At 43.5% G+C, this 26,488-nt stretch overlaps 1 protein-coding gene across 2 annotated transcripts in view; it reads left to right on the forward strand.

The window, feature by feature from the left end:
- Positions 1-26,488, forward strand: part of NOLC1 (nucleolar and coiled-body phosphoprotein 1) — a 60,464-nt gene that overhangs the window by 13,433 nt on the left and 20,543 nt on the right. The window contains exons 3-6 of one of the 2 annotated variants that reach the window (XM_087933869.1): positions 5,770-5,894; positions 11,315-11,436; positions 12,162-12,321; positions 12,951-13,072. In XM_087933869.1, coding sequence (XP_087789995.1) covers positions 5,770-5,894; positions 11,315-11,436; positions 12,162-12,321; positions 12,951-13,072 — 529 coding nt within the window. The remainder of the gene's footprint in view (positions 1-5,769; positions 5,895-11,314; positions 11,437-12,161; positions 12,322-12,950; positions 13,073-26,488) is intronic. The other variant, XM_026711032.2, reaches the window with a different exon arrangement.

Genomic DNA, 26,488 nt, shown 5'->3' on the forward strand with positions numbered 1-26,488 from the left:
GCTGTGCCTGTCAGGCAGCATCAGACTCCTCAGCCGGGAGTTTGAACTTTGCGCTCGTGGAGAGCATCAGCGGCGGTGACGTATTCAGCTCTTGGTGGCTTCGGCTCTTTTTTCAGTGATCATGCTCAGCTGTCTTTGCCTGGTTGTCCTTCGTCTCTTATCGCATCCCGCCCTCGTTGCCAGTGTTGTAGAGCGGCAGTAGGGACTGAGACGGACACAGGCTTATGTTTAACAGAGGCTTTATTCGGGTGAATAAAGGGTCGCTGCGGCTGCCGAGGCTAACTGGCAGTCAGCTGGCGGCGACAGCTGATGCCATTTGACAGCTCCTTTTATAGCCGGCTGTCAAACGGCGTCAACCAATGGGAGCAGTCAGCGCTCCCGTGCAGGCAGCGGACCAGAGAGAGGACTTGTCAGTCAGTGAACACAGTATTGGACACCTTTGCTCTGTTGAGGCTGCCTTTGGGAGGAGGGTACTTCAGCGAGTGCATGTAGCTAGGGGAACTCAGAACCACAATCCCTGCCCATAGGGACACCAGGCTTTAGTATGAACGCTTCTTATCACGACAATGGAAAATCCATTCCCTCCCTAGGAGGCAGTTAGTAACTTTGTCCAGCGCAGTAACACTGGAGGAGCCAGCGCCACCAACGAGACCTTCAGATGCTGCGCCTTTGTCATGAACTGGGGAAAGTGTCAGTTGACAAGGGGTGTGGCTAAAATTATGGACTCAGTCTCCAGGCAGAATGGCATGTGTCAACCCAGCTATGGATTCTCCATCGTCGTGATGAAAAAAAGCGTTCAGGTAAGATAACGCTCTATCTAGGGTGTTAGCTATTCCTGCCAGCTTAGTATCATCCGCAAATTTGGTAAGTTCCCCTTCTATTCCCTCATCTAAGTTGTTTGTGAAGATATTGAAGAGTACTGGGCCTAAGATGGATCCTTGTGGTGCCCCACTGCTTACTTCCCTCCATGTAGATGTAGACCTATTAAAGACTACTCGTTGAGTACGGTTTGTCAACCACTTATGAATCCATCTGGTAGTGATCTTATCCCACTTTTTTCTAGCTTACTAAGAAGAAGGTTGTGATCTACTTTGTCAAATACCTTGCTGAAGTATACCTTGCTGAAGTTTAAGTATGTTATGTCCACGGTATTTCACTGGTCTATTAATCCAGTCACTACGTTGAAAAATGAAATAAGATTGGTTTGGCATGATCTGTTTTTTAACAAACCCATGGTGACTGCTAGTTATTACTTTCCTCGTTTCTAGATGTTGGCAGATCTGTTTTTTTTATTATCTTTTCCAGTATCTTCCCAGGTATTGATGTTAGGCTGATTGGTTTATAGTTTCCTGGGTCTATTTTTTTCCCTTCTTTGAAAATGGGAACCACATCAGCTCTTTTCCAGTCCTCTGGTAGTTTCCCGGTGCTCCAGTTTTTGAAAGATTTGGTACAGTGGTTCTGCCAGCTCCTTTAGAATTCTGGGATGTAATATATCAGGTCCCAGTGATTTGTATTCATCAAGATCAGACAAGTGTCCTCTTACCATTTTTTTTGCTTATTTTAACTTTTATTTCGAGTCTGTCTTTTACAGTTATGTTTTTGGTGGGTTGAGCTATAATTTCTTTTTTGTCTGAAGACCAATGCAAAGAATGAGTTTAGCAGCTCTGCTTTCTCTCTGCTGTCTGTTACTTCTTTGCTGTTTTCTCTGTTTAGTGGACCAACTGTTTCCTTGACTTTTTTCTTGTTATTTATATGTTGGAAGAAACTTTTTTTTATTATCTTTTACTTTTAGTGCAAGTCTTTTTCATTCTGAGCCTTTGCTTTCTTGACTTTGTCTTTGCAGATTCTGGCTATCTGCTGATATTCTGCCTTAGTTATGTGTCCCTCTTTCTATTTTTTGTACTTGTCCTTTTTGCCTTTCAATTTGTCATAGAAATCTTTGTGCAGCCATGCTGGTTTCTTCTTGGATTTCTTTTTCAGTGGTATTGTGCTGGACTGGGCTTTTATGATCATATTTTTCAGAGTTTCCAAAGTTCTCTCTGAGTTTGTCAAAATCAGCTCTTTTAAAATCTAAGACTCTGATATCATTATGTTCTATTAGTTTTGCTTGTGTTATGTTGAATTCTAGTATGTCGTGGTCTCACCCAAGGTTCCTGCAGTTTCATCTTCCTCTATCACTTCTTCTGTGTTTGTAAGAATTAAGTCCAGTATGGCTGTCCCTCCAGCTCCCTCCTCTACCTTTTGGATAATAAAGTAGTCAGCTAGATTGGTCAGGAACCTATTTGATTTCTCACTTGGTGCAGAATTAGTCTTCCAATTGATGTCAGGATAATTGAAGTCCCCCATTACTATTGTAGTGTGTTTCCTACATATTTCATCCCACCAAGTTTCTGTAATCCCAGCTATATCAGGAGTCTGCAACCTTAAACACCCAAAGAGCCATTTGGACCTGCTTCCCATAGAAAAGAAAACACCAGGAGCCACAAAACCTGGGTAGGTGTGGCCAACACAATGTCACTCACTCCCACCAGATCACATGACACACCCCCAGCCACACCTACCCAGGTTTTGTAGCTCCTGGTATTTTCTCTAGAAAACAGGTATCTTTCTCTCGCTCTTCCTCTCTCTCTTTCTCTCTCCTCTCTCTCTCATCTCATTGTGATGTCCCGGGGCATGGCACAAAGGCAACACAGTCACATAAGTAAGAGTCCCTTTAGTACCTCCAACTTTGCCCCCAGTGTCCAGTTACCTTCGGCTGGAGAAAAAACTCTCCCAAGAACAGTCTTTCAGTGGAGGAAATTCAGTCCGAAAATGAAGTATATACAAATTGTAAATAAAAATTCACACAAACTATGCTGCAGTAATTAACTTGACATGGCAGGAGAAGGAATTGCAGACTTGAAAGTCTAGCAAAACACACACAGTTGGAAAGATGCCAGGAACACACATAAGCCACAACAATTAAAGATAACTCATAATTTGCTTCCAACAATTTTGCTGTGCGTAGCTTCCCTTTTTAAACACTGTGTTCCCAGCTGCAGCTAATTAAGGGAATTAGGGCCCTTTCCTCCCCCGTAAACCACGCAACTCACGTTACTCCCTTCTCCGTTCCTCCCTGTGTGCCCTAGGATGAAGAGGGGGTGGGCCTGGGTCTTCCTCTGAATTCCCTCTGTCTTGCTCTACCTCTCCCCTGCTCTACCCAACCGGACTTTGCCCTTCCCCAGTTTCTTCCACAGCCACACTCCAACTCCCTGTCAGCTGCTTGACCTCCCCCTCAAATCAGATTCTGAAGGGAATGACACTCATCTGCGTCTCATCTCTTTCTTTCTCCTTCTCTTTTTCCCTCTTTCTCCTTTCTTTCTCTCTCTGTCATCTGTCTCTTTCTCCCTCTCTCATCTCTCATTTGTCTCTCTGTCTCTCTCTCATCTCTCTTTCATCTCTTTCTTTCTCTATCTCATCTCTCCTTCTCCCTCCACCTTGTGTGTGTGTGTGTGTGTGTGTGTGTGTGTGTGTGTGTGTTCCCTCTTGAACCATTTCCAAAAATAGGCAAGAGTTGGGTTTTGTTTTTGTTGATGTTCTTTCTTCTTTGGGTGCTTTTTACCATATGATTTAAATCAAGAGTCATTTCAGGTTCCCAGATAAATGAAGCTCTTTCGTCCCCCTGCTGTGGCTCCCTGTTGGCTGAATCCACTACTGGCTGGCCCCACCCTCACTCTCCCCTCGCAGTCACTCCTCGCCTGCTCTGAGAAGAGAAGGGCAATGGTGGCAGATGGAAACTCTCTCTGTATTCCAGAGCGGGAGTGGTGCCCCTCTACTTGCCTCTTCTTCCGGCCCTTCTTTGTACTGTGTGTACCAGGGAGACTCACAACTTTCTCTCTGCCCCAAGACACTAGCTGGGCCAGCTGCAGCTAATGCTCCACGTTGTAATGGGCTTCAGGAGGAGGAGGGGACGCCGCAAGGCGCTGCAAGAGCAGCGAGCAGGCCATGGAGACGGTGAGAGGAATATAGGGAGACACGTGACTTTCTCTCTGCCCTGAGACATTGACTGGGCCTGCTGCAGCTGATGCCGCTGCTCTCGCCACCTCCATGGCTGCTCACTGTCTTGGGATGGAGAAAAGTTGTGTGTCTTCCCCAGCAGCCAAGGTGTGCGCAGCACTAACAAGGGCTGAAAAAAGAGGCAAGAAGAGGGGCACTTTGCTCCCACTCTGGAATATGGAGCAAGTCTCCATCCGTTGTCATCGCCCTTCTCAGGGCAGGTGAGGAGTGAGTGGGAGGGGAGAGCGAGGAGCGGGGCCAGCCACTGGTGGGATCATCCGATGGAGCCACAGGAGAGGGCCCAAAGAGCTGCATACGGCTCTAGAGCTGCACGTTGCTGACCCCTGAACTACCTTCATAGCTACCTTCATGTATTAATAGTTCAAGTTCACCCTATTTGTTCCCCAGACTTTGTGCATTTGTATAAAGGCACCTGAGATCTTTATATCTGACTCTGGGTATGCTTCCTATATCTCCTGTTTGAGTTTGTTGTTGAGTAAGTCACCTCCCACCCATACACCGTCTTCCCAGCCCCTCTGTGCTTCATCATGCTGGCTGTTTTGCACACCCACAGCACTCCTCTGACCCTCACACACCTTTCATCCACTATATCTTTCATACACACCTTTGTATGTTGTCCCCAGTCTGCATCTCATATACCCCCTTGCACACCCTCCCTGATCTGCATTGTGCTCTTGCTTACCCTTGTTTCCTCAAAGTATGAATTTATTAGGTATCCCATATTGGCACAGCTGGTGTATACCCAACTCTGAAGGACCCGAGGTTTTCCCCACCCAAATCAAACCCCAAAGTTCTTGTCCCCAGGCCACACGTCCATCACATGGTCCAATCAGGTCACAACTCCCTTTGGGTTCAGTCCACGCCTTCCCAGCAACTGGTGAGAACATCCTTGGTTCCCAGGAGAAAGAATTTTATTTTGGCTACACATCCCCAGCTATCTCTATTTCTCCCCTCCCATTCCCATAGCTTCAACCAGCCTTGCCGTGGCAGCCCTGAAGATGCTCAAAATGGCTTCAGGGCTGACAGCTAGCTTTCCTACTGTCTTTAGTTGTGAAAAGCCAGAAGGAAGTTGACTCACCAATCATGACATCCAGTGAACCAATAGTAACCTGAATTGTGCTTTACAACTTAGAGGTGAACATTCTAATCCCAATTGTTATAAATTGTGAAGTATATGTATATAACTTCATGAGTTTATTTGCTAGCAGCTGTATGTTATAAAGGCATAAATATTTGTAAATAAATAAGACATGCTTCATTTATACTATATAAAGAAGTAAAATTAAGGTTGTGGGGATATTTACTAGTAGTTGCATTTTTATACTAAATTATTCTGTAGTCCTTTAATATTAATAAGCTTTGTTTTCCCAAGAAATATTCATTGTATAAGTTAATAAGATACCAGCAGTAACTGTATTATCTCTGCAGGCATTTTGAATGTTTCAAATGGGTCCTTTGGGGTTTTTTTAGTTACAGATTGAGATAGAAATGCTATAAATATAATCACAGTTTCTTGACTAATTTAATCTTTATGAATATGTTTTCATTTTTCCCCACCCTCTATATTGGAGCATGCTGGTCTCTTTTTCAGTCATTAGATATGCCCAGTTGTGTTTACCTTCACACACTGGCTACATCATATGTCTCCTGAACATTCCAAAACTTAATATGGAATGGAGATTCTTATACTTTCTCATTCACCCATCCATTCAGATCACCTATTGCAAAAAAACAGCAAGCATTTGCAAATGGGTCTCCTGCAAAGAAGACAAAGAAAGAATCGTTATCTAGATACAAAAGTTCCAGTGAAAATGAAATCCCTCCAGTCAAAAAACAAGGTGAGGCTCGCTGGTTTATGTCTAGTGTAATATTTCATGCTTTTTTTGTTATATTACTAGTAAATGTCTCATAGTTTGATTCCCCTTTTGACTCAGAGAATGATATTTCAGCAGTAACATAGCAGATACTTGTTTACCATAATGAAGGAGTATTTTAATTTATATTTTTTATATGTTTTATATTTATATATTATATATTTACCATTAAGAAGCTTTTGTCAAATCTTCCGATTGCCAGAATACATCCAAAAGTGTTTGTTTCAGAACAGCCAAATTCAACCAGTTTCAGTTGAGAAACTACATATCTTAGATTGAAATCAGATCTAGTAATGCAAGAGAATTTCTTGATGTATGATACTTTGAGAAGCTGTGATTAGCAGACCTGTTTAGATAAGTTCCATGTCGGGCCTGTTCCAGCTCAGAACCCTAAGAAATAAAAACCCTCAACTCCATTTGGTTGAAATGACAGGTCCTTTTACTTGGTTAAGTGGTTGCAGCAAAAGGAAGGCTAAATCTTAAGATTCCTGCACAAAACATGTTCTTCCCCTGGCCCTTCCCCCTTGACTAGTCCATCTCCGTCCAATTGCAGACTGTTCAGATGTTTTTGGGAACAGAATGGATGGCTGGTGCTATGAAGCAGTTTCACATTCTGTTCCCAGGCCAGGAGTCCTTGAAGACTAATATATGCTGGTTCTCACACCTCTGGTTTCTGTCAAGGCTGTCACCCTCCTTTCCTCTCATCTCCATTCATACATTCCATTCCCCCCCCCCCTTTATGACAGGATTCCAGCAAAGCGTAGAAGCAGAAGATGGCAGATCTGACACTCCATCTATTAATGCTCAAGAAAGAGAGCAAGGAAAGAAGCAAACAGAGCTAAATACACTCTTCTTACTTATTAATTAGCATCCAAATAAACAAGAGCAATCATAATTCAGTACCACCTAAAAAAAGTATTAAGGAAGGCAAGGCTTAGAATAAGCTACCATATAAAAATACCCAGGAAATTTACTCCTTCCCCCACTCACATGTTAATGAAACCTGGTAATAAAATGCTTATAAGAAAAGCAGCATGTCCAATAATCCTATTTCTTACAGAATACATGGTGGGAATTTCTACATACTTTTCTACCACAATCAATAGGGAAAAGCAAAATGGTTCCACACTGAGAAGATTTGTGCAGCATAGTGTTCTTAAGGCCATGTACAAAATGAAAATTATAAAAAGTTTTGTTCAGAGCTTGGAACAAAAAACACCATTTAGAATATCCCACTAGAATTTTTGAGTGAGTTGCAATGTGGCAATAAATTTGAAATATGTTTCATTTCCTGCCATAGAAAACACTGGGAATTTGAAACAAGCTCCTTGTTTCCTTGTGTTTCCTCCTGTGATTGGAGGTGTTTTTAACTTGTTTGACTCTTCCATTCCACTGATAGACAGGACAAAACATTTTCTTTTGTGGCTCTTAGGAAGCTTTAAAGAGCCCCTCCCTATCTGTATCAGTTGATGAAAGACAAGGGTAAACCAAAAAAGCCATCTTCATAAAGGATGAGTTCTGGGTGTCTTCATCCATAGGTATAAAACATCCATTTCATGATAAATCAGGTATTCTGTTTTCCTCCTGCATCTGCATCCTCAGTTTGGGGAACTACTTGCTGAACTAAGGAACCAAGCAACACTTGCTACAGCACTTGTCTGCTGAAAGAAATTTCAGCCAAGATCTGCAACATTTAACATTCAAAGAGTCATTTGGACCCATTTCCCACAGAAAAGAAAACACTGGGAGCCACGAAACCTCTTTTCCTCTCCCTCTCTCTTCTTCCTTCACTTCCCTTCTTTCTTTTTCTTTCTCATTGAATACGATAGCAAATCCAAACTAAAGTTGCTAGTTGTGAGAAATTGCTTCTCCGTAATCTTTTCATAGTAAACTCTTGATAGAAGGCAAGATCGTACTAACAGCAATAGCATATATATTTTGATTTCTTTTGAGTTTGACAATATAATACATTATCCAGAATTATAAATAATTTTATTTTCAGATGCATTTTTGCCATCTCTGTTATTCCCTTTTAAAAAAAATCAGACTGTCTTCCAATTTGTACCTTCTGGCAAACTGCAGTTTTCTTGGCAAGAGATCTAGCTTGCCATTGCTTTCATCATAGGTCTGAGAAAATTCTTTCTTTCTTTTTTCTCTTTCTTCCTTTTTCTCCCCCTTCTCTCTCATTTGTTTCCCTCTCTTTTCCCTCTCTCTCATTCTCTCCCTCCAGCTCTCTTTCATTACTCTCTCTCTCTCTTTCTCTCCTTCTCATTTCTGTTTTTCTCTTTTTCCTCTCCTTCTCTCATTTGTTTCCTTCTCTTTTCCTCTCTCATTCTCTCTCTCCAGCTCTCATTTCTCTCTCCCTCTCTCTGTATACCTTCTCTGTCTCTCTCATTTGTTTCTTTCCTGTCTTTCATTCTCTCCCTCCATCATTTTCTCATTTCTCTCTCTCTTTCTCTCCTCTCTCTCTCTCTCGTGCACCTACACTCATGTGCACCAGTGGGATACCCTCCTGGGCCTGGATCACAGCGGTGGTGGTAACAGCGACTTTTCCTGCCATCACTGCATGCTCAGGCGGGTAGCCGGTCGCACTGCACAGAAGAGCCGGAGCTCTTCCTTCCCTGCATCTGGCGGCGACTTCTGCTCTCCCTCATTCCAATCCTTCCTGAGCCAACACAAAGGGGACAGAATCTGGCATGGGTTGGCCCGGAATTGCAAAAAGCAGCTAGTTGCAAGCAGTGCAGAGACAACGCTAGGAGTGCTTCAGCCACATGGCTCTGCACAAAGACCTACAAGGTGTGTGGAGAGCAAGTCATGCAACCGGGTCGGCAGTGAGCTGCAGGTGAGAGGTCAAAGTGCCACATGCGACTCTAGAGCTGCGGATTGGCGACATCCGATCTATACCTTATGTTTGTAGTCCTTCACGAAGACTGGCCTGCTGTTCTTAGAGGAGAAATTAGCTAAGGTGAACATATTCATAGCAGAATGGATACTTGCGAAAGTACACTGGCTTCAAAGCAGTGTAATAGACTGGTTTTTCTCTGATAAAGTTAAGCTGCTGTTTTTATTCTTTCTACTTTCTGTATTTTGATTATAACATGTTTATATGGTCCTGTATTTTTATATATTTTCTTAAAAGTTTTACAAAGAACATAAAAACTAGCAAAAAGTAATAAAGTAGGGGGAAAGGCTTAGGGAAAAGTTCAGAAAGAAAGAAAGAGAATGTTTTATTTCCTTTGCAGCGAATATGAATACGATTACAGCTATCTTTTACTCTATGATTATAAAAGAAAGCTCACTCCTTTCTATTCATTTTTCTAATCATTAAAACCACAAATCGTGTATTTTTTCCATTTTATAGAAAAAGGGTTTCTGGTCAGTCATAAATGCAGATGTTTTTTCATTAAGAAAAATTAATTTAGCCATGTCTACAAGTTCCTTCATCCTCACCAACCATTCTTCTGTTAAGAGTTACTTGAACTTTCCCATTCTTGAGTATATGGTAGTCTTGCTGCAGTTACATATCAGTTTCATGAATTTTTTTATGCTATAGAACTAGATAAATGGCAGAAGATATGGCAGAAATTATAAACTAACTATATCAACAGCATACAAAGAAAACTTGTATAAGATGTTTTATAGATGGCACTTTGCAACAGCAAAATTAGCTAAGATGTTCAAAGATAAACCAGCCAAATGCTGGAAGTGTCATTAAATACCAGAAACATATTACCATATGTTGTGGTCTTGTATAGAAGCTAAAAAATATTGGACAAAAATACACACATGGTTGGAAAAAATGATTGAACAACATATAGACTTGAAACCTGAAATATTTTTATTAGGAATGGTACATGAAGGTTACAGCAAAGAAAAAACATATTTAATTATACATAATTATACAGCAGCTAGAATTGTATTTGCTCAGAACTGGAAAAATGACAAGATACCCACAAAAGATAAAATAATTGAGAAAATATTTGAGTGTGCAGAAATAAATAAATTAACATTGGTAATCAAAGAAAAAGACGAATCAGAATATTATATGGTATGGGATTTATTTTATCAATTGTTAGAAAATAAAACAATATGATTTAGATGATTATATGAAGCAATAAGATAAGATTGTTAAAAATGATAGATAATATTCATAAGAAAATGTGATTATTGTGATATTGGTAAGGAAAGTATTAATTATAATTGTAAGGCACAAGAGCTATGTACCTAGTCAACACACAATTGAAATGGACTGGAATTATTGTATATACAAAATAAAAAAAATGAGGGGAAAAAAAGAATAGCCCACTTAATGGTTTTTAAAATCTACATTTACTTAAACTTTATCTTATCATAAATATCTATGCCACCCAAATCTCAAATTGTGTCTTCCTAAATCCAGTAGCCTCTAATAATACCCAGTCTCATCCAAACTAAACAGGCAGCAAAACATAACTTCAAATCTGGTAGGACTGATTCTGTTTTCTTCACATATTTAACAGGCCCAACAGAGACTTCATTTCCTTAGAGTCTTGCAAAAGAATAAAGTGGAACAATGACTGATGATCTCCTTTCACCGGTCCATAATAGAAAGTATCCTCACATATTGCATTACGGTGTGGTATGTGACAGCTGCGGATAGAAAGACATTACAGAGGGTGGTGAGCACAGCACAAAAGATGGGCTGTTCTCTGATGCCACTAGATGACCTCGCTAGGGCTCACTGCCTTAGAAGAGTGAGGAAAATTCTCAGGGATGACTCACATCCCGGTCAGCACTTCTTCACTTTCTTACCATCAGGTAGGAGATATAGAAGCATAGCCAGCCGCACCAACAGGCAGAAGAACAGTTTCTACCCGTGAGCTGTCAGACTTCTGAATGGAAAATAATTTCATGTCAACATAGTATGATAAGACTTGTGGGGCAGGCGCATTGTGCAACAAGGTCACATAGTGTAATAAGATTGGGGCTGGGGGTTAGGGACTTCTGTCCTCACTGTGAGTTGTGTTGGGGGTTGTCCACGAAGGGAGGCTCAGCCAATCTCATTGTACACATGTTGTGCTCTGACAATAAAGGTGATCTTGTATTAAAGTCATGGCTTTTTTCTTTGCCATACCAATTTAGATATATTCATCTGCCATTGTTTAGATGGAACATACTGCATATTGTCGTGTATTCTTGATTTAGATTAGTGGGTGCTGGGATTTATACTGAAATTTTATTTCATCTTTATTCTAAACTTTCCATAATCTTTAGAGCTGAGTACTTCTTTAGATTTACTTTTTATGATTTATAAAATCTTAGCTGTTCACTGTCATAAAATATAGAAGCTGATCTTTGATTTTTGAGTAATAATGATCTATTGATATTATTATTTTAAATTCTAGCTGCAAAACCAGTAACTCTGCCCCCAATACCAATAAAGGCAACTCCAGGCAGTTCTGAGAGCAGCAGTGCTGATACCAGTGACTCCACAGACTCTGAGCAAGAAGGGAAGAAACCAGCAAAGGTTCGTTTTTAATTTTCTCAATATCTCTTCCATAGAGAAAACATGTGGAGTTTGTTTTTATACAAAGTGCGCGGTTGTTACACCGGTTGAATTGCACTACTGGTAATTGATTTCCAGTGGAAGGTGTATTTAAAGCACTTGATTGTTTTTCTTGGTGATAAAATTTAGCTAATACTTGAAGGCTTCTCTGGACCTGGCACAAGGAAATAATAGTGACACCATCATTGTATAATTGAATTAGGATGGATGGGTGTTAATGCTGAAGAATGAAACTTGTTACGGTTTGAAAATGATAAATGCAGTGAAGATATTTCTTGAAATACATACTCTAAGCTGGCTCAGAGATTTTATTCTGATTCTTAGTTTTGACAGTTGCTGTTAGGATAGAAAATAATTAACAAAGTTGGGGTACCCCTCGTTTCCTGTTATATACTTCAAGAGAGTTTGTCTTATACTCCCAAATTTTAGAGAATAAGTTTGAACCAAATGTGCAAGAGAAACATGGATTTCTTGAAACTTTATAGTAATAAGCTTACCTGATATCTGAGATTACAGAGAATAATATTTAGGAATAGTTAGGTGCATCTTTCAGTGACACAGCTCTCCTAAAATGATATGTGTTGAATGAAAAGAACGATAGTTTTGAACATGCTACACCCATCTGCTGTTGAAGCCTAGATCCATCCTAATTATTGTTTGACACTGATACTGACCTATCTTGACAGAAGGGAATAGTTCTCCAATCAACTATTCAAAAAACAAAGCCCCAGGAGACATCTCAGAGTTCAAGTTCGGATTCAAGCAGCTCAGAAGATGAAACTCCAAAGCACCAACCACCAAAGTCAGGAGGAGCCCCAAAAGTCGTAAAACTGGCTTCTATATCAGGTAACAGCTAACTTCAAGCTATAAGTTTCTGAATAATTCAAGCGATGTATGAAAGGAGTAAAGGAAACATTAATATATTTTGATAGAGATTTTCTGTTCCCATTTTATAGATTTTATAAAAGAAAATTTAGTCATGTTCTGGTATTGAAACGTGTGGAAGAAATCTTGAGAGGGGAAAATAGGGTAATATAAATGGCTTCTGACTCAGGCTTGCTATACATCTAGAGAAACAGCAATGCCCTCAGGTTGAAATGGAATAATTAAAAGATAAATTTGGAAGGGATCATTTTGTTTTGTTTTGTTTGTAAGTTCAGTTCCTGCTCAATGTATAAATCCATGTAATATACAAGAACAAAGTACTTACTATTGCTTATTCCTTCTGCTTAATAAGTTGAATTAGCGTTTTACAGTGCTAATGATTCATATTTTTAAGTATAGAAAATTGATTTATTTCCTTTGAACTTTTGTTGGTTTCACATTTTGCCAAGTAAGCTTGAATGCTATTTTTGTAAATGTTTTTGTAAAGATATATTGCAAAGATACACTCTTAAAAGAGAGGGAAATACTATATACAGCTACATATCTGGCTACCTGATGTTTCAATTTAATGGACATGTTTTAATCTCAACTGGCAGCAAAACCTACCCATGTGATGTCCAAAACTACCAATGGCAAAGCAGAGAGTAGCAGCAGCAGTGGTGAGATGAGTAGTAGTGAGGACTCCAGCTCTGAAGAGAATCAGCCTGTCAAAGTAAGTTATGAGTCTTTGGTATGACAGCTGCTGTAAATAGTCATTGTTTATTTTTGATGAAGATAGAAAACTAAATATCATTCTACTCAGGAAACCTGTAAAGTACATAAACTGCCAAGAATTATTTGAAATTGCAGTGTCAATAAATTTGTTAATATATAGTTAGAACCTTCCTAATTTTCACACATACAGGAAACTTAGTAGTGAGAAGAGTACTACATACATTTGTATTGTTTATATGTGTGTTCCCACTGTATATATGTGTGTTCCTGCATGCATGTATCAAATGGATATTTTGAAGACTCTTCTGCTGAAACTGGCTTACAGAATAACTTTTTAATGGAAAATAAGCCCTTCTAGAAAGCAAGCAAATGTAAGTCATCGTAAAAGTAATGAATAGCACCATTGTAGGTAAGTTTTTTAGATGAGTGCTTCATCTGGTTTATTTCATGAGTCATTCCCATGCAAGCATTGTTTGTTTGTTAATCAATAACTTTCGAATATCATCGTCTGCCATTGCCATGAGAATCTTCAAAGTATAATAGGATGTGTTGCTCTAAAAATATGTTTGAATAGAAGTTTAACCTGAGAATCTATTGATGAAGGTGTAGAAATAGACAGTCAGGTTGATGTCCACAATTTTGCACACAAAATGTTCTGTTACTTTTGCTGCCCTAGCATACCCCATCCATTAAAGTTTTATAACCTGTCACAATTCCAGCAATGGTCATTCATATAAGTCTCATGGTATCTTTTCATTTAATACGTCCCACTAAGGCGTTTGGCTGCATTTCCAGGTAAGCATGCCCAGGACTGCATTTTAATCTTCTATGTGTTCTGTGCATTGTGGAAAAAGCCAAGTGTGCATCTCATTTAAATAGATTACCAATATGGAAAATGATTTAATCCTCAGCATATTTTAATTTTTACCATCTCTTAATTCTGTCTACATATTTTGAACAGGAAAGTGTGCAGCACAGCATAAAGCCTCAATTTAATGGACCATTTGAGGAAAGGAAAATCTTTTACATTTGAAAGCTAAATTTGCACATGCTTAAAAGGCTTGTCAACACTTATGTGCATTGTATAAAAAGAATGTACTGAGCCTCCTGCCATGAACAGGACTTGGTGCTCTGTATACTATTTTGTTTTGGTAATTTCTTCCATAGCATGCAATGGTCCAAGTCCACCATTTTTGTTTTTTGTCAGTGCAGTTTATCTCTAACTTTCTTTCCCAGCCTCCAGTCCTCTTGCTATTGCTAATGCCAATATCATAGCATGACATATTCCATAGTCTGTCCTCTTGCTAGCCTGCACTCCCCCAAATTTCCCAGTGCCTACCCAGAAACATCAACAAAGCCTTGATGCCGTGGATTTTACTTTTAAAGTACAGGTAGTTCTCGAGTAATGGAGCCTGCCCATTCCATTTGTACCTTGAACGAGATCACTCCCTGCTTTCTGCCCCTGCATATGCTAACCAAATGTGCAGTTTGTTAAATGGACATGAGGTATGGGTAAGGAGGGCCATGGGGGGGGGGCGCTAGTGATAGAACAGGCCCCCAAGGCCTTCCCAACTCACTAAGATGCTTAATGCTTCCTCCTCCCTTCTTGCTGTGCCGGACTCACTTACCTTACAAGATCTGCCTCCTCTGCCACGGTTTCTGTGCCTTGAGGGAGAGCAGAGTCAATAGAAGCATGAGTTCAGCTACCTATCCTCTTTTACAGAAGCTAGGTGTCTGAACTCTCACAAGATCACAAACCCCAGAATCTTTCGTTTTGGGCGTGAAAAGTTTTTACATTACCTTTGTCCTGCTACTCCCTCCCCCAATTCCTTTCTGCCACCACCAGAACACTTTTCACCCAGAAAAGTGAAAAGGCATCCATTCCGTTTTAAGCACCCCTCTTGCAAGGAAACGAAGCTTCCAGCCTGCACCAGTTCTCCATTCGGGTGAAAAGCGTTTGGGTGCCTATGTGACACTTAGAAACGGAATGGATGGCTCCATTTTTAAGCTCCCCTTTTGCAAGGAAACGAAGCTTCCAGCCGCTTCAGTTCTCTGTTCTTGTAAAAAGTTTGGGTGCCTATGGGATACTTAGAAATGGAGCCATTTGCTGTTAGAGTTCCAAGTAATGCACTCAAGTTCCTTGAAGAACAGTTTATTGGATACATCATTTTGGCAGAAACTTGAGAAAGCCAACTCTGAGATTTCCTGCAGCTTTCACCTAATTAAAAGTAAAAGCTTTTCCCTTCTCCCCAAATCCCTGATCACGTTGTCCAATCCAGGTGCTGGCTGGTTGCTGGGTTACTGGCACCTCCTCTAGCCAGCCACCTGTGAGAATGTCATTGGTTCTCACAGGAAATCTTTATTGTTTGGGCTACAAAACCCGCATCTAACTATTTCCCCGCTCCCACTGTGGTGTGGCAATCCTGAAGCCTCAAGATGGCTTTGGCCATGCTCACTTCAGGGTTGACAGTTGAACCACCTTAGTTGATGAGTAAAGAAATTAAATAGTGTTAATCAGCATTTGACTCACCATCACCTCCCCCTCCTGCAGGTCCCTTTGGCTTTTGAGGGTACTGGTCATGAAACTGCTTGACTAACCTGTCTGCTTTGACATCCCAGCTTTTTACCCAAGTAGATTTGGAGAGTGGATATCCCTTCCACTGTACTAAGTACTGCAATCTCCCCTTGTATCGACTAGAACCTAAAATTTTCTTTACCTTGTAGTATGTCTCCCCTTGCACTATGATTGGCCAGTCTACTGGTCTCAGCTGGGATCCTATCACCAGGTTTAAGAAGCTGCTGTGAAAAACCGGATGCACTTTCCCCAGCAAGCAGGGAAGTTTCAGCTGCACTGTAACTGGGTTGATTACTTTCACTATCGGAAAAAGCCCTACAAACTTTGATCCCAGCTTCTTGCAGGGGAATTTCAGCCTTAAGTACTTCATTGAGAGATACACCTTGCTCCCAACATGGAAATACTTTTGGGGGGCTCTGATTTTATCGGCTTGCACCTTATGGGTTTTGTTGCGCACTTTGTGTTTTCCCAGGCTTTAAGACTCCATCCATTTGGTTGGGGACATGGAGGAGGGTGGCATGGGAACAAATTCCATGCCACTGGTAACCTGAAAAGGGGTTAAGCCGGTGCTGCTATGCACCGTGTTATTGTATGCCACTGTTGTGGCCTGCCAGCGGCTGGCGGCAGACTCAGACAGTGAGGAGGTTGGGGAGGAACATGGGCCAGTCCTGGAGTCTGTGGAAGGCTCTGGTGAGTGCTCTGCAGGTAGAGATGGGGCCAGGGCTGTCTGACAGTTATCCGCTGCCTTCGGAGTCAGAGATCAGTTGGGCAGAAGAACAGCTGGAGCCTGTTCCTGATGTGCGCATGCGCAGAGCTGTCAGGAGAAGGGAACAGTTAAGGAACAAGAGTCAACTTGGAAGTAAAGGCACAGCTGGACAGTGAATGGCCACTCTCATAAGTAATAAATAGGAGCGAAAGGAGAGTGGTGTTTGCAGGAGACAACTAGTTCATTTAATTAGTGTGAAGATTTGTTTATCTGAGTTTGTAACTCACTTGCCAAGTATTTTCTTGTACAGCATTGCACTTAGAAGCTATCAGCCTGACAACTCTCCGAGCCTGATAAGGTATGTGGTTGCAATTCACCCTTGAAAGACTGTTTGCCGGAACTTTGCTGGATGTGAATGATAGGAATTCACATTAGCCAAATAAAAAGTGGTTGTCAACTGTTTTGTGGTTTTGTGAAGTCTAGGTCAGAACCTTGACAAAAGGCAGTTAGTTCTGCTCAATTGGTTTGTTGATAGTTTACACAGCACTTTAAGTATTGTTCCAGCATCACATCTACACTTTCCACGGCCCCGTTAGTGCTCGGATGGAATCCAAACTGAGCCTTTCCAAGGACCCGATGGACTTTATGATCTCCCTCCAGAACTTTGCTGTGAATTGGACTTCCCTGTCAGAAATAATTCTGCGGGGAACCCTATGTTAGCTTATAAATGTGTTTAACAAATAGTTTGGCTAGCTTGCGTGCAGATGGGAGACCTGAGCAATCTATAAAGTGGGCTTGTTTGGAGAACAAGTCAATCATGGTCCAAATGACCATGTTACCCCCACTTTCAGGGAGTTCTATGATGAAGTCCATAGCAATTTCCTTCCATGGGCGGGAGGGATCCGGCACCTGTTATAGCAGCCCTGGGGGCCTCCCTGATCTCCTTTTCATACCTGTGCAGGTGGCACAGCTTTTTACATAATCTTCAATGTCTTTCTTCATTTCTGGCCAACAAAATTGCCTTCTTGCCAAGGTTTTTAGATAGTCGAAGTGTCCCGCCTCCATGGGGTCATGGCTCCTTTGGAGTACTTGGGGGTGTTGTGGACCTATAGTTTGAATCCTTTCCATGCTAGCCCATCTCTGAGGGTTAGCAAACCTGGGTTATCTTTATACTATGGGTTGCTAGGCAGTTCATTTTTTAACTTTTGTGTTAGTGCTTCACTGTCTCCCATCCTCTGCCACTGCCCTTGTCTTCAGGTGGTGGCCTGAGAGGCTGGTTGGGAGCATGGTGTGAACCACCTCCTCCCATTTGCTGTTGTATTGGGGCTTTTGTGACAATGCGTTGGCTAGTAGGTACTTCCCCCCAGGGATGTAGTTCATCATAAAATTGAAGCGATTGAAGTATTGTGCCCACCAGACCTGCTTGGGGAAAAGTTTTCTTGGAGTCCTAAATGCCTCCAGATTTTTGTGATCAGTCCATACTTCACCTAATTAAAAGTAAATAAAGTAAGTCCCCGGTCACGCTGCCCAATCCAGGTGCTGGCTGGTTGCTGGGTTACCAGCTCCTCTGGCCAGCCACCTGTGAGAATGTCCTTGGCTCCTACAGGAAAACTTTATTGTTTTGGCTACAAAATCCCATCTAACTATTTCTCCCCTCACACTGTTGTGTGGCAACCCTGAAGCCTCCAAGATGGCTCCTGCCAGGCTCACATCAAGGTTGACCTCTGCTCCATTTCTAAGAATCCCATAAGTGCCCCAACATTTTTAACCCAAACGTAGAACTGATGTAGGCTGGAAACTTCATTTCCTTGCAAAAGGGATGCTTAAAAATAGAGTGGATGCCTTTTCACTTTTCTGGGTGAAAAGTGTTCTGGTGGTGGCAGAAAGGATTTGGTGGAGGGAGGAACAGGACAAAGGCAACAAAAACACTTTTGATGCCTAAAATGAAAGTTTATGAGGTTTGTGATGTCATGAGAGTTCAGGCACCCAGTCTCTGCAAAATAGGATACATGCCTGAACTCACGCGATATTATGGCACCCAGGAGCTTCCATCAACTCTTGTCTCCCTCATAGGCAAAGAAACCACGGCAGAGAGGACAGCTCTTTACTAAGTGAGTCTAGCATGGCAGGATGGGAGGGGGAGGGAATTGTGGGGAGTGGAGAGGGGTAAATAAAGTGAATGTTGCAGACCTCTGGAGCAGTCCATAAGGGCAAACAACTGCATTCTTAATTTGGGACTTACTCGTAAACACTAGGGGGTGCTTATCTCAGCCAACCATACTTTTTATGTCTCGATTTCATTAAGGCTGCATCCAGGTTGTGGTTGACTGTGGGTGGATGTGGCTGGGTGGTTGCAGCCGATTGGGTGAGTGTGGCTGGGGTGGGCATGGCCAGCTTAATGTTTCTTGTGTTGGGTGGTGGCCCGGGCAGGGCTGAGTGAATCCATTGTCTCCAGCGGAATAAGGTGAGACCAAGACCAGTGCCAAACCCTTGTCCACCAGAGAAGCCTTGCCAACCCTCTCAAGCCACGTAGAGAACCTCAACAAAAGGGAAGCCTCACAAGCTGCGAGGCCAGGCCAGCGAATGGGGCATGGAGGTGCTGGTGGCAGATACAACGCTGATCTACAATTTGTGGCAGCCATCCTCGCTGGAACACAGTCAGCCTTAGATCTGATCTATGCGGCTGCCCTGGAGCCAGCGAGGGACCACCCTGCTGCCTCAATCCCACCCCCTGGGCATGTGCACAGGAGGCAGCAAGCCCTGGCATCCTGGATGAAAGGGAAGTGCTCAGAACGCAATCAGCCTATGGGACAAGATGCTCCCCTGGGACACCAGGCCTTGTGTACTTGCTGCCTCCGGTGCGTGTGCCCAGGGGGTGGGGCAGGGGCAGCCCCTTGCTGGCTTCAGGGTAGCCCTGGGATCTAAGGCTGACCACTTTCCGGCCCACTTGACCACCACCAGGTTGTAGATTTTATAATTTGTAGCTCTTTATAATTACTTCCAAAATCTTATATCAAATTTATCTGGATGCTTTGTCCTATTGTAATTTTCACAATCAAAGTTTTAATCATTTTTTGCGGTTTATTCAAAAAATGTGTTTGTTCTTAGAGTTTTAGTTAAAATTTTATTTCCCTAAGGGTTGAGGGAAACTCCCTCAGTGCTATCCAACTTTTCAAATGAAGAACTGAAAATTATTAGAAAAGGAAGCATGCAAATCTAGTGTCTTTGGTGTATAATTTTTTATTTGTTGAGGGTCAGTATCTTCTTTTGTTATAAGTGTAACATATGCCTCTGTCCATGAATTGGGTACTTTATTTTTTATCAAAAACATTGTAGTTGAAATTATTTCCTGAATTGTCTTATAAAACTCAGCTGGTAGCCCATCCGGACTGGGGGCTTTTCCAATATTTTGTCTGTTTATTGCTTCTGTCAGTTCCATCGTTATTTTCTCATCTAACATGGTCTTTACTTCATCAGGTATTTTCGGTAATTTTCCATAGAGCTGTCTCGAGTGTCCAGGTTGGGAGGAGCTCCAGTCTCGGCTCTCACAGGCTGAGCTTGAGATTCAGGCACGCCTCTCACCATCACATGGTCCTCCGGGCGCGCCCCAGTTTTTTGCTCAGCCTCGTGGCAGTCAGGCTGGTTTTCCTTTTGCTCCTGGTCGTTCTAGCACCTCGTGTTTTCTTTTTTTTTTTTTTTGATCAACTTGGACTCTCAGACAGCGCAGGAAACTGAGGTTTGAGCTCCCTAGGGAGCCTTTTTCTTCTAAGGGGAATTGTTTCACTATCCTTTTAAGGGAGAATCCAGAGCTTCGAGCGCTGCCCCCCCCCTCCGATTGCTGCCTTTTCGCTCCGTGCGAAGCTGCATCGTTTCTTTCCTGCCTGGTTTTGTTCTTTGGCCGTTTCCCCCCCACGAACGCCCTCTAACCCAGGGAGATGCTTCCCTGCCTCTCCCAGGTACTTCTTTGTGGCCTCCGGGCCTTTTTAACTTCTCCTGGGTGATAGCCGCCGCTGGGGATTGCCTCGTCATTGCGCCCTCCATTTTGGGCTCCCTGTGGTGTCAGCCATCTTGGGAGTGGCAGGAGTCGCCGCCATCTTGTGTGTGGCCGCATGGCCGGGCGCCATTTTTCAGAGGCCTATAACAGGGTTTTTCTTAATGTTTTATAGGCAGACTCCGGACTGCCTATATCCTTGCCTGTTTGTGCTTAGTTTCTATCAGGCTAACCAGGGTTAGTTGGCTCTGTAGCCCTTCCCCCAGCAGGCAAGTTAGCAGCTCTGCCATCCCCTTCCCGGTCCGTCCGGCAGGGGTAGCTGCCTGGCGTTCAACTTTTGGCTAATTGGCTTCTGGGCTAGGCCCTGCTGTGCAACAGCCTCCTATTTTAAATACAAAAAAATTTTTTTGATCAAAAGGGGGGTGCGAAACGTGCTCTAGGATCCCCGGCCTCTACGTAGGCCGCATCCAAACGTGCAACTGTCCGAGGACCCATGATGGCACTTTACTTTAAAATTTTTGGTTGGTAGCCCCAGGGACGCCTGCCACTGCTCGAGGCCTACCTGCAGGCCGCATTGTGTTTGATTCCTGGGCAGATCCTTGGAATGTCCAAATCCCTGCTGGTACCTTGCAATCCTGCCTTGGTACTCCTCTAGATATAGGAGTCTACTGGCTACACAGTCTCTCCCCAGCAAGGGAGGTAGCAGCTCCGCCATCCCCTTCCCGGTCCGCCCGGCAGAGCGGTTTTTGCGTCCATCTTTGGCAATTGGCTTCTGGGCTAGGCCCTACTTCTCAACAACGTGCAAAGCACCTCTGTTGCCCTTGACCTAGGGGGTGCGAAGCAGTACTGGGTTTCCGGCCCCTGCTTAGGCTGTGTCCAGCCTTGTTAATCACCTCACGTTAATCAAGAACTTTTCCTCCTTTCTCCTCTCCAGATGGCAGACGACAATGCATCTCGTGGCACTTCCCTGAAGGCCAAGGCTAAGTCTCACCACCTGCGCAAACAAGCACAGGAAACATCCAAAGCCTCTCAAAGGGATGCCCTTAGGCGACACAGGGCCCTTGAAAAGGAGATTGACAGACGCTCTAAGGAGTCAAGCTCTGTGCCTCTGGACCCTTCCAATCCCACTCCCTCTACCTCCACCCATCCTCTCTCTCCCCCTGCTTCTGCCTCTTCATCGCAGCCTGGACAGGCCCCTGAGGCCACCTTCCCCCGCTGCTGCAGGTCTGCGCCCGGAGGAGCCTCACCCACCCCCACGGTGGAAATCCCGAAAATCTCAAACGAGCGATGGAGCTGGCCATCCGGCACGGGATAGCACAACAGTTTCAGCAGCTGACCGGTCTGGCCCCTAGGCCTGAGGCCCCCGAGGCTCGAGGATCAGCAACTTCGCATGGTCAGGTAGCTCTCCACGGGGACTTGACCCTGCCCTTGGAGATGGAGGAGATGGAAGCCCAGGAACTCGGGGACCCTACCCTCTTTGGGGACGAGGAGGATCTCGGGTGGGGTCTGTCGTAGACAGTGAACTCCTCTTGGGAGCAAGCCCCCAGAAGGGGACATGTCGGAGGACGAGGGCCTCTCTCCAGGCCAGCCCGCGTTTCTGGGGCTGTTTAAACCACATCTATTTAGGTCCCTCCTGTTCAAGGCCAGGAATACCTCGGGCCTGAACCCTCCCCCCACCCAACCCAGCGGCATCGGGGTTCCTCCCGACTCCATTTTCTCCCAGCCTGTGGTGGAAACCGAAGTGATTCCTGTCCCACCCATATTCTCTGACATGGTCTCAAGGCAGCTAGCCTCCTCGGGGCCTCCTCCCCTCCCAACGCCCAGGACAAGCGGTTTTTCAATCTTGAACCGCAGTTCTCTACCTTGCTCGATCCCCCTGTGGGCGAGCCCGTAGTAGGTCTGGCCTCCCGCTCAACTCCCAGCGAGTCCCTCGAAGCTCTCCAGCCCGAGGACAAGCGGCTGAACTGGCCCTGCGCCGCGCTCATCTCTCTGATGCCTGGGCGGTCAGGGCCTCCACGGCCGCGTCTTTTTCACCAGAACCTCCATCAAGTGGCTCCAGCAGCTCAAGCAGCACGTCCCGCAGCTAATCTCAGAGCGCACCAGGATATTGCCAAGATCCTGGCCGCAGCCGAGTTCTCTGCAGACGCCACCTTCCAGGCTGCAAAATTCTCCACCAGGGCCATCTCGTCCCAGGTCACTGCCCGTCGCCTTCTCTGGCTCCGCCACTGGCAGGCGGACGTAAAAACAAGGCTAAGCTAGCATCAGCCCCCATCTCTGGGGGAAGCTATTTGGACCGGTTCTCGACCCATTCCTGGCCGAGACCCGCAACAAGCGCAAATATCTCCCTTCTCTTGCTAGGAGGTCTGATTTCAGAGGTTCCTCTCCCTCTTCTCGCCAAGGTTCTTCCCGCTCTTCCTCCTTCCCCAGGTACTACCAATCATCTCCCTACAGGCCTCCCGACCGATCGGAACCAGACAGGTCCGGAGGCACCTCGTCCAGGAAGCCCTCCCGGGGATCCGGGAGAGGTTCGTTCCGTCGTCCCGATAATGCAGTCACCCCAGGTGGCTGCCCCCCCAAAAAAAAAAAAAAAAAAAAAAAAGAAAGAAAGAAAGAAAGAAACAAGTATAAAGACGAGGAGAAGGAGAGCAAGAAAGCCAATCCTCTTCAGGCTTCTCGCCTAGTCTGGCTCCACTCTGACACTTAACTCCTGCAAAATCTCTTTCTCTTCAGCCTTGCCCAAACTGTTGGGGAAGCCTAATCCTCATATCTGCCTTACCTCTCCATACCAAGACTCCCGGTAGACCATACGGCTCCCGGACGCAGGTTCATAGTCTGGAGCACCCTTGTCCTCCTCACCTTGCCCCAGGGCATCTGGCCGGCAACACATTTATCCCCACCCCATGTTAGCTGGGGTTCCTTCTCTGGGCCCCCGGCCCACAGCCTCATAATCCAGATACACGGACCCCTTGCCCTGGTCCTCACTACTACCCTTAGTTCCCTCTGGGGCGGTCCTCGGTCAGTTGGCTCTTGAGCAGGGCCGACCGCCTCGCTCTGGGCGGAACCAAACTTGGTCCCCACTAGCACAGGTCACAGTTTGGGAACTCCTTACGTCTCCCCTCCATCATTCTGACCTGGAGTTCTCTCAGGGGGGTTCCCAACAGGGTCTATCCCATAACACCCTAGGGCGTCCCATTGCCACCCTCGCAACGGTGACCCTCCGGTTATTGAGGGCGCCTCCCCTCACTCTGGCTAGGTCTTTCAGGGGAACTTCCATCCTCGCCTCTGCCCGGGCTCCTCGTACCGGGTCCCTAACAAGGTTTTGGCCGCTCTACCTAGTCTCCTTGCCCCACGGTCTCAGTAAGCATCTGTGGCATCCCCGGCAGGGCTACCTTTAGACAGCCCCGTCTCCTTCATCAGGCCCTCTCGTTGAGGCATTCCAACCTCCGAGGGGTTCTCCTGTTGGGCGTGCCCTCCAGCGGGTCATCAGGGTTCCAGGAGAGGTCCCATTCCAGACGGGAGCCCGCCCGCAGGACTAGCCAAGCTTTGGTATGTCCCAACCTGGACACTCGAGACAGCTCTATGGAAAAGGGGCGTTGGTTCTTACCTGATACGCTTCTTTTCGTAGAGCTGTTGAGAGTGTCCAGCCCCACCCGTAGGCCGTCTGGTGGGAAACCCTGCTGTTCGACCGAGCAAACTAATATTTTTTTCCTGAGTAAGATGAGAACAGGACCTTCCTTCTCGTCTTCGCAAAACTGGGGCGCACCCGGAGGACCATGTGATGGTGAGAGGCGTGCCTGAATCTCAAGCTCAGCCTGTGAGAGCCGAGACTGGAGCTCCTCCCAACCTGGACACTCTCAACAGCTCTACGAAAAGAAGCGTATCAGGTAAGAACCAACGCCCCTTCTGCTTCTTGTAAATATTGCTGTACTTTGTTTTCTGATATTGCCTCTTGATCATATAGTTTCTCATATATTATGTATTATTTTTTTCTTCTCTTCATTTACATAACATAACATGCCATTTTCATTAATTGTGGTATTATTTTGATTCTTTTTCTTTCTTTAATTTATATGCTAGCCACCTCCCTGGTTTATTTGCATTTTCAAAATAGTTCTGTTTAGCTCCTCTAATCTTTAGTGCCAATACTTCTTTTTCTGTTAGTTCAGTTTTGTGTTTAATTATATCCATTTGATTTTTAGTATTTTTATGCTGCGGATATCTTTGTAGATCCTTCTCCAATTTTTTATACTCTTGTTCTAGGGATTGTTGCATTTGTCTCTTTTTAATATTCCTTCTTCTTGTATAGGTTATAATCACCCCTCTGGTATATGCTTTCATAGTATCCCATACATTTTGTAATGAGGTTTCTCCTGCTTTGTTTTCTTTAAGGAAGAAAGCTAACTCTTTTCCCAGGTATTTAATAAATTATTTTTCTTTCAAAATTGAATTATTTAAAGTCCATCTTGATCCTTTCTTCTGTCCCTTCCATTGAATCCTTATTGGGTTGTGGTCAGCCCATCTGTATCAATATTTGCTTCTTGAATATTAGGTATTAAATCTGTTGACATCCAAATCATGTCTATTCTTGACCATGAAAAATGTCTATTTGCTTCTGTAATTATCATTTGGCCACCTACTGCTCCCTCCTCCTGTCTCCTCCCCTCCCTTTGTTCCTTCTCCATTTCCATTTCTGTTTGTATTTTGAGTTCCTCTTCTCTTGCTCTCTCATCTTGTATTCCTCCAAAGTATTCATTGTAGAATAATTCTACACTCTCCACCGAGTCAATTCTGTGTCCTTGTTCTCACCAAATAAATGTCAAACCTTCCGGGATCAGCCATCTGTAGTTAATTTCTTTTTTGATTAACATCTTTGTCAGGAATTGATATTCTCTTCTTAAATCTCTCACTTTTCTTGGTATTTGTTTCAAGGCTATAATGTTTTTTCCTTTGTATTTCAATAAATCATATCTTGCCTTCTGCAGTATCTCTGTTCTTATTGTTTTCTTGGTAAATCTCACATGTACTTCTCTGAGTAGTTTGTTTCTCATCGTATATCTAGTAAATACTCGATATATTTCATCCATTCCATCCATCACTTTTTCTTTAGTCATCTCCAAGGGTTCTGCTAATATTTCTGTCATAATTTCTTTAAGGTTTTCTCCCTTTTCTTCCTTGACATTTTGAAATCTTAAGTAAAAATCGGCCTTTTCCATCTCCCAAAATACTGAATCTTTCCCTTTCTCACTTTCGACCCTTGTCAATCTATTATCTATTTCTCCTACTTTCTTATCTGTTTTGTCACCTCTTTTTTCCATCTTCTGTATTTTTTCTCCATATATCGTTAATACCTGTTGTATATCTCCTTCCATCTTCTCCATCCTTTCCTCCATCTTTTCCATTCTGTCCTCTGTATGCTTCCCTTGATCTTGTATTACTTGAAGCATTGACTTAATTTCTTGCGTAGAGGTTTCCTTTTCTTTTTCTTTCTCCTGCCGCAACATCGTTGTAATAGATTGTTGACCAGCTGGGCTCAGGGATGAGGAAGTAGGAATTGATGATCCAATAGGTATTTTCTTACTCATATCAGATCAAATTGTAATCCATTCGCAAAAGCCCAAAGGGAAATAAAAAACAATCTTCAGGTTCTTCTCTACCGTAATCCAATTTTATCCAATAAAAAAGAGGAAAAAAAGGAGGAAAAAAAGGAAGAAGAAAAAAACAACGATGGAGTTGATGGAATCCAATAGCAGATCCAATAAAAAAAATTGGAGTAAAAATATATAATTCAAAAAACCAGAAGAGAGACCAAAAGAGAAATTCCCCAAAAAAATAAGAGGAAAAAAGGAAATAAAAATACAAATCCATACACTTCTTCATAAAAGAGGAGAGAAAAAGGGAATGCCAAGAGAAAAAAGCACAAACAAATCCAAAAATACCCAATTATATCCACTTGCTAGTCCACTTACTAATCAAACTATCAATGAAGTGAAAAAGAAAGAGAAAAAAATATATAGAAACCAATCCAGATTAATCCGTATTGAGGAACTGGACCAAAAAATAAAAGAAGCCCAGTAAACAGGAGAGAAGAAAATGAATCCAATATGTACTCCAGCAAAAACAGAATAAAAAAAAGAAAGACAAA

The sequence above is a fragment of the Pseudonaja textilis genome, chromosome 4, assembly GCF_049901715.1.
Source record: "Pseudonaja textilis isolate UNSWEBS1 chromosome 4, rPseTex1.2, whole genome shotgun sequence".
NCBI classification, from domain to species: domain Eukaryota; kingdom Metazoa; phylum Chordata; class Lepidosauria; order Squamata; family Elapidae; genus Pseudonaja; species Pseudonaja textilis.